This window comes from Micromys minutus (assembly GCF_963924665.1).
Source record: "Micromys minutus genome assembly, chromosome: 24".
Lineage (NCBI taxonomy): Eukaryota > Metazoa > Chordata > Mammalia > Rodentia > Muridae > Micromys > Micromys minutus.
The window spans coordinates 41534043-41542693 of NC_137959.1; the positions used below are offsets into that span (position 1 = coordinate 41534043).

General features: G+C 46.8%; 1 protein-coding gene across 1 annotated transcript in view; it reads left to right on the forward strand.

Annotated features, from left to right (window-relative positions):
- Positions 1 to 8403, forward strand: part of CDH13 (cadherin 13) — a 961236-nt gene extending 952833 nt beyond the window's left edge. The window contains exon 14 of the mRNA XM_080936858.1: positions 6921 to 8403. Coding sequence (XP_080792984.1) covers positions 6921 to 6928 — 8 coding nt within the window. The 3' untranslated portion in view covers positions 6929 to 8403. The remainder of the gene's footprint in view (positions 1 to 6920) is intronic.
- The last annotated feature ends 248 nt before the right edge of the window (positions 8404 to 8651 follow it).

The following is an 8651-nucleotide window of genomic DNA, read 5'->3' on the forward strand; positions in this document are numbered from 1 at the left end:
GAACATAGAGACCTCAAAGCCCGCCCCCCACAATGACATACTTCCTTCGTCAAGGCCACACCCACTCCAAGTAGGCCACACCTCCTAATAGTGCCACTCCCTATGGGCCAAACCTTGAAGCACAGGAGTCTATGGGGGAGTGGGGGCATTCCTGTTTCTACCACCACGGCTGAGTAACATAAATCAGAGATTGAAACATACTGCTAGACTCTCCTGCGTGGGGGACGTTGGTCCGGTATTAACCTTGGCAGTTGTTCACATAAGCTTCTGCCACCCACAAGGCTCTGGGGCCTCGGCGTTCAAATTTTGAGAAATTATTGGTGTGATCACAGAATGAAAAAATCGGTAGAGGGAACACAGGTGTGGCACATCCTGGTGGGAGGGTGGGCAGGTCAGTAGGAGTCAGACATTTCAACATCGGACATTTGCAGTGTATGAAGCTCTGTGGGGGACCAGAGTTCTGTGGGTAGAGCTCAGGAGGGAGATCCTGACTGTGTGTTGCTGGCTGGCTGTGCTCTGCGTCTCCCAGAGAATTGTCATCAGCCCCCCTCCCACCCACCTATGCTGACTGCCATCACCACCCACAATGCTCAAGGCTCCCTCCAAGTCCTCCAGCTGCATTCCTGCCCCCTCATGCTTAGCTTGGTCCTTTTGTCTTCACTTGTGGCCGCTGAACTCCTTTGTCTTCCTGAATCCAAGCCTATGTGAGAGTTTGAAGGAGCAATGGATGCTCTCCTAAATCCTCTCTGATAATCAACGGATAAAGGGCTGAGGGGTGGTGCTGAGAGAGAGGTGGAGAAGTAAGAAAAGACTGTAAGAGTTCATCTGGCGTCATATGAGATAGGACACCAGAAAGCAAGGACAGAGGGGAGCAGATCAGCTACGATGGGTGTATAGTAAAGCGACACACTTGATAGTCCCTTGCTTTGCTGACAGTCTCGGCCCTGATTCTGGGGATCTGGATAATCTCTTTCATGAGCAGACGCCCCCCTGGTACATGTGCACAGGTGCCTGATTTGCTAATGGCTGCCGTTAGCCCGAAGGTTGTCCTTGTGTAGTATCTGCTGCAGAGATTGGGGTGGATCTCACAGCAGCTGCATGCAGAGCATCAAGGGAACTGTTTAATAGGTCCCTACGAATACCCTGACCCTGCTTCATTCGGAACCCCAGTGCTGGAGATGTGGCTCGAAATCTATTCACATCAAAAGCTCATAGAGAGGCAGACGATGAACACGTGGTTCGAATGGACGGTCTTATCACAGAGGCTCCTGAGCTTCCTGAAGGCCCTCGATCCATCCATGGTCATGTGCTGTCTCCCTGGGTTGACTCTTCAGTAAGAAGGGGAGGAGGAAAAGTGAATTTCAAGATTCATGTGTGAAGGTATTTGTACTGATGGTGCTGCAAAAGTTCACATCCAGGCAGGTATTGTGTGTAGTAAACCTTCCTGAAAGGTATTTGAGATGTCTGCGGGATTAAACAACGGATAAAACAGGAATCTCCATTAAACGTCGCCAAGGACAGAAACCGGAGAGCAAGAGTTGAAGACACTAAATTTGGCAAGATATAGGGGTAGAAAGAAGCATTTCCCAAAAGCACGGACATTAGATTCTCAGCCCTGGGTCTTGAAAGAATTTGAGGAAAGGGCAAGTGATCCAGTAGCAGCCGTTTTATGTCTTGTGGCTCATCTGGAAAAGGTGCTTGCCACCAAGCTGACCGGCTGAGTTGATTCCTCAAGACCCACATAGTAGAAGGAGAGGACCAGTTCCAGCAAGGTGACCTTCTACATATGAATGTGTTCGTACAAATACACACACACACACACACACACACACAAAATAATATCAAAGTTTTAAGCATGAAATTCAAACTACAGCATAGGAGCCAAATCTGGCCCACCACCTGTGTGTGTTAATAAAAGTTTATTGGTGCATGACTCCGTCCACTTACTCACATTCTGTCTGTGGCTGCTTGTTCTTACAATGACAAAGGTGGAGATTTTTCTACAGCCTGACCCTTTACAGAAAGAGCTTGCCGACACCTGCTTTAGAGCATCATCTGTAAAACATCAACAGTTGTAGGGGAGGCTGATACCAGGCGGCCCAGGAAGCAAACTTGAGTCCTCCTCCCTTCAAACAATATTCAGAGCCATGTAACCTGGCCACAATGCTCTGATTCTGCACCTCATTTTCCTGTGCTCTTCCCTGGCCTGACGATTTTATCCCACTCTATAGTTGAGGAATAAAACATAGATATTTTATAGATATTTATAGTTATAAAATATTTTATATATTTATATCTATATGTTTATATAGATATAATAGATATTTATAGATATAGATATAGATATAGATATAAATGAAGAGACCTATGCTCTGGGCCACCCCCAGGCAAGCCAGCAGGGAAGCCAGCAGGGAAGCCAGCATTGGCTGTAGAACTGCCTCCTTTATGGGAGGTGACGGCACACATCTGCATTCATAAAAATTAGGGATGGCTTTCTCCCCCCATGACTGAGAATTGACTGTAAGGCCCTCCACACCCTTCTCTGACATCCTCAAAGGGTAAAGAGTGGAGAGTGGCCTAAGAATGTAAATGGAATGTTCTCACTGTCAATTGCACCAAGTAAGCCATGTGCCGGCATAGACTGGCTGTGTGAAATCGTCTGTGAGTACCCTCCCTGCCAACCAAACTGTCGGGTTGTTTGTCGTTGTTCCAAGTACGGCTGTGGTTTGATGTGGTTAAAAGCTCTGCAAAGAGATAGAAGGACTCGCTCAGAAACCTTCTTGACAGTGATTTTAGGGTTAATTCACCAGAAATGGTAAGAAGACAGCTAAGGATCCGGTGAAGAATCTTACAGGTTCCAAAATTAAATGACCCTGGGTTTGGGGGAGGCAGGGGGCCAGGGCAGGGGAGGCTGGCACAGTTAAGAGCTTGGATTTCGAGCATGAGGTTGTAAGTTCAATCCCCAAAACTCACATTAAAAAAGCCAGGAGCCGCAACTGCCACACACTGTGGTGCTGGGCAGAGGGGACAGGAGGGTCCCCGGGGCTCGATGCTCAGTCATTCTAGACCCCATGGCAAGTCCTGGGCCAGGGAGAGACCCTGTGTCACAGAGAAAGATCAGCATCACCTGAAGCATGACACTGAGTCTGTTTTCTGGTCTATGCACTCACATCATCTTGACCCAGGGGTAAGTCTAAAGAAGCTGGAGAGATGGCCCTGTGGCCAAGAGCTTTTACTGCTGTGTCAGAGGTTAGAACTGGGTTCTCAGCTCCCACATCAGACAACTCAAAAGCACCTGAAACTCCAGCTCTAAGGGATTCATGTCTCCCTTCTGGCATCAGTGAGTTCACACAAACACACACACACACACACACACACACACACATGAACACACACATGCACACATGTACACACACAGGAACACACAGATATACACACACACAGAATCACACACATGCACTTACACCACTAAAATCAAATATTTTTCTTAAAAAAAAAAAAGAAGAATTTGTTAGAAAGTTTAAAGATGAGCCAAAGACAGTCTTTTTCTTCCCACTTAATCTCTATTAAGGTATTATACTCATTTTTTAACATCCAGTTTAAGGAATGTTGGTGGCTGTATCCAGCTGCCAGCCACACTGTAATTGAGGATGCTCTCCTTGCAATCCAGGGCTTACCCAAGCTGCTCTCCCTAAAGAGAGCTTTGCCTTTCTCTAGAATTTCCCAGAGTGCATTTGCACCTTGCTCCCTTCTATTGTGAGATGCTCTGTGGGCACAGGGAGGACATTACAGAGGCCACACAGAAAGGCTGTCCTCTGCTGGCAGCCGACTCCAGGCAGGCTCTGCAGAGACACTGTTTTTCTTTAAGGCCATTTGACTTTAGGGACACCGATAGCTGACCCTGGAGGGATTTCTTTGTGCCACATACATGGCAGCAAAATGCTTTGCATAAATTATATAAATTACCTCATCTCAGCAGCCCCAGGTGGCGGGATCATTTACAAGATCATCTAAATTGACTTAAAACAGGGATTCAAGACTATCATTTAAAAACAAAGGGCTGCAGGCTAATTTAATGGATTTTATTCACACACCCCCTTTTATTATTTTAGCCAAGTTGTTCCCTAAGGAATAGCTGGTAATGTCTAGAAATACGTCTCATTGTCGTGACAAAGAGGATGCTGCTAGTGGCATCTAGTGGAAGAGGCCGGGGACAGGGCTAAAGGTCCTCCAGGGCATGAAATGGATAGCACCTGCCGAAGGAGCTACCTGGTGAGCGCCAAAGCTGAGAAGCCTGCTGCCGGCCCACGGCACACATTGGCAGCAGCTGGAAGGATGGGTGGCTTTTCATCATTTAAAAACCTAAAAGGGACAGGGTCTAGAGAGATGTCTTAGCCCACAAGTGTTCACTGTACAAGCATGAGGAACTGAGTTCAAATCCACCCCTTACCCCCATAAAACACTAAGCATCGTGGTACATGCCTTCATCCTGGTGGTTCATACAAACAAATATATTCCGGTACATACACATATATACACAAATAGATACACACATGAGTGCACAAACATGCACTAAAAAGACTATATATACAATCTGAGCTGCACATGGTAGCTCACACCTGTTACCCCAGCACTTGAAAGGCTGAGGGAACTAAGGGCATTTTGGGCTCCATCATGGGCTACGTGACACCTTGCCTCAAGGCAACAACAAATGTAATGAATGACCTTACTACACCTCTTCAAAATAGTTTATGATTTATAACCATCTGGCACAGACCTGAACACTGTCAGGGGGTAAAGACCACCTCAGGTGAAGTGCTGGGCATATCATTCTGCCTTCAGTGGGCCCAGAGCATCACTGAAAGAGCTGACCAGGCCCAATTCGTTATAGCTATGGCTGGGCTCCTTCTCTCCTCTGTGGCACCAGACCCTCTGTAACAAAAGCCCAAGAAGGAGAGGGCTTGGCAGTGACCTCCAAGGATGACGTAGTTTCCTGGGCCTGGTGAGTCCTCCATCTGGGCTGAAATCAGTACAACTCTTGCTGGAGTCCCATGGACATGGGATGCTTGCAGACAGGGAACTAGCAAAAGGAACTGGATCTGGGCATCCTAGGGACAAAGCTCCTCCCTGTTCACAAAGCTGAGATGAGTAGAGAGAACCCTCACGGGTGACATGGCGTAGGAGCATAAGCAGGAACTGGGATGCTGGCCTGTTACATATGCCATTGGTGGGTACCACAGGAACTGGGATGCTGGCCTGTTACATATGCCATTGGTGGGTACCAGAGGAACTGGGATGCTGGCCTGTTACATATGCCATTGGTGGGTACCACAGGAACTAGGATGCTGCCCTGTTACATATGCCATTGGTGGGTACCACAGGAACTGGGATGCTGGCCTGTTAAATATGCCATTGGTGGGTACCACTTGTGTGGTGTATCCTCACAACCCATGGGATGTCTCATCTCCTTTGGATGATGGAGCTACATACATGTGGATGGCTGAGTAGGGCATCCAAAGATGTCCTCATCCCGTTCCCTGGAGCTAATGAATAAGCCGCCTCACTTGACAATGACGCTTTGCTGACATAATTAGGTCATGCATCTTGAGGTAGGGAGACAGACACCCAGCATAAGTAGGACCAGCACATTCTTTACCAGAGGGCTGAGGAACAGGCATATGAGGACAATAACAGGGAAGCATAGGCAAGGAGACAAGATACCGCATTGCTGGCCTTAAACTTCAAGGAGTCACAGAACACATCTGCCTCTAGATTGGAAGCTGGTAAGGAGGTGACTCTTTTTCTAAAGCCCTGGAGAGGAATGCAGGCTTGCCCACGCATTAAATCCATGAAATTTGTTTTATATTTGTGGCTTCCAGAACTGTCAGGGAATCCATGTGTGCGGTTCGAGGTTCATGAGACTATGGTTACTTGTTTTGTCGGCAATGGAATATTAATCTGCTGTTTCAAGAACTACCAATGAGTCTTTCACTCTGTGGCCATATATATATACATATATATATATACATATATATATATGGTCATATAAATGATTGGTGGATAGTAATAGGTAGGTAGACAAGCAGACAGTTAAGAGAGGGAGGGAGAAATTAGATAGATAGATAGATAGATAGATAGATAGATAGATAGATAGATAGATAGATGATAGATAGATAGACAGACAGACAGACAGACAGACAGACAGATAGATAGATAGATAGATAAGAAATGGAGAGATTATAGGTGATAGGTTAGATATATAGATATAGATTAGATATAGTTGATAAAGATAGAAGGATGTCTGTCTGGTTCATTGAAGACAGACAGATGATTGAAGATAAATGTTAGGTCAATAGATACATGTTAGATTGATTGATAGTAGATCTGTCAGATTGATGATAGAAATAGGTCTGATAGATTAAATATAGATAGATGGATGAATGATTAGTAGGCAGGTATATAAATGGATAGATGATAGACAGACAGACAGACAGATAGATGAAAGATAGAAAGAGGTGTGTCTACAGGGGATGCTCGTAGACTGGGCTCTGGGCTCCATTCAGTATTCTCCTAGCCCAGCGCATCTGTACTAACGATCAGCACACAGGCTCACTTGGACCAGTGTCAACAGCTGCTGCTGGTCTCAGGGAAGAAGAACACCTGGAACCATCAGCACTTTCAGAGCCAACTTTTGTATTTATTGAGGGGCACGCTCGGGCCGCAAATGCTCACAGCACCAATTTCAACTTCTGAAGATGTAGCCAGCAAAATAACACAGTCTTCAAATGCCACACTAACGAAAGAGATAATGGTCGGAGTGTGGTGTCTGTTGGAGCCTGTCAATCACTGGTCTGGTCTAGTTGAGTGTTTTGAAGTGAGTTGTGATATTCCCAACCTAATCCTGTACCTTCTCCACTCAGGTCTGTGAGAACGACACATCTGAAGCTTGACTCCCAAGTTGCCATAGCAACAGGAAAAAGAAAAAAAAAAAAACAGGAAAAAAAAAAGTCTATCCAAATCTGAAGATTGCCGTTTACAGCTCTCGAACTTCACAACCAGGCCTCAACTGCCCCACGCCCTCCGTTTTCTTTGCAGTTTCGTTTCATCTGTACCTCACCATTTGACAGCATCTTCCTTCCTCCTTTGATTAATGGGACCCTCTGGATTTGCCCTGAACGTTTAAAGATCATGCGTGTCACTGGACCTTAAGGAGCAGGAACAATGACTACCCGTTCTGATGCGTCAACTCATTGCTAGCAAGTGCTCCGCCCATTGCAGCTGTGTGGTGGACTCCTATAACACGGATGGGTTATCTGTCTGTGTATAGACCCAGTATCTGCAGGAGATGGAGGAGGTAGAAGCTCAAACAGCTCTGCCCCTCTGGTCAAGGTCAGCCCACTGAGCTGTCACTCACTTGTATAGCAAGGGCCTGCTCAGTCTAAACACGGAATGCTAACCAACCAGTCAGGCAGGTCCAGGGGTTGGGGTTTGGGGGAAGGGCGAGGGAAAGAAGTCTTCTCTGATTAGTAGGGCTGCCACCATGCCCCACTACCACCAAATGCCATGGCTTGATGTCCTGACCCCCAAGGGGGGACCAAGGCATCTGGCCATCAGAGGCTAAGGGCTGAACCATTCTCCCATGGGCAAGAGTCTGCCACTGTGCCACCCCAGACCCCAGTCCTACAGTCCTTGTGGTGACACAGATTATGGTGGAGACCCTCTCCCTCCTTGGTGTATGTACAAGTACAAACGTCATCATGGTGTACCTATGACAAGACCAATAGGTACCATCTCGTATGCGCATATATTACCCACACATGTACACACGCATTACGCATATCCGCACCGTTCTTTTCATATATACAGGCATAAAATAGAGTAAGCCCAGGTAGTTTTTAAAGTACCCTTCCGTGTGACTACCTTCGTTCGCAAAGCTGAGAATAAAATGTCGTTCATTATGTCTGGAAAGGAACTTGAGTTTTGTCCTGTGAGCATGTCAGGCTAAGAAGAACATCAGTGCCCCCCACTAAGGTTATCTCCCTGTTGACAAACCATAAATGAACCGTCGAAGCTCACACCAAATTGTTTTCTATGGGACAAAGCTAGTGCCAGCCTCTGGCTTCAGAGCGCAGCGGGAGCTAGGGTAAGGTGAGTGTCTTGGTGTATTTTAAGGCTGTTGCTTACTAAAGGTTTGAACCCCACACACACTTGCACACACATGCTTTCTTCTGCAGTCTGTGTTGGCCCCGTGCTTTTGAGTTTGCCTTCCGCCAGCAGTACAGTCATATGTCGTCTTTGTTGTAGTGAGATTACATGGGTAGAGGTCCACATACTGCTCCTCCTTTCCATTTTGGACCATACAGAATGCAGAGATTTCTTTTTCTTCGTTAAAATAAATGGGTATTGGTGGTTAAAACTGCTGGGCGGTAGCTCTCCTCTGATTTCTAGGTTGTGTCTGGTGTGTCTGATGCTGGAATCATGTTTTCGACCACTCGGAATCCCGGCCGTCTGTTGGGTGAATGGGTCTAGAAAGCTGGAGTTGGGACAGCTGGAGAGATGTCTCAGCGATTAAGAGAGGAGCGTTTGCTCCTCAGCATGAGGGCTACAGCTCAGATCCCAGCACCCACCACCAACCGAGAGCCCCCACAAGT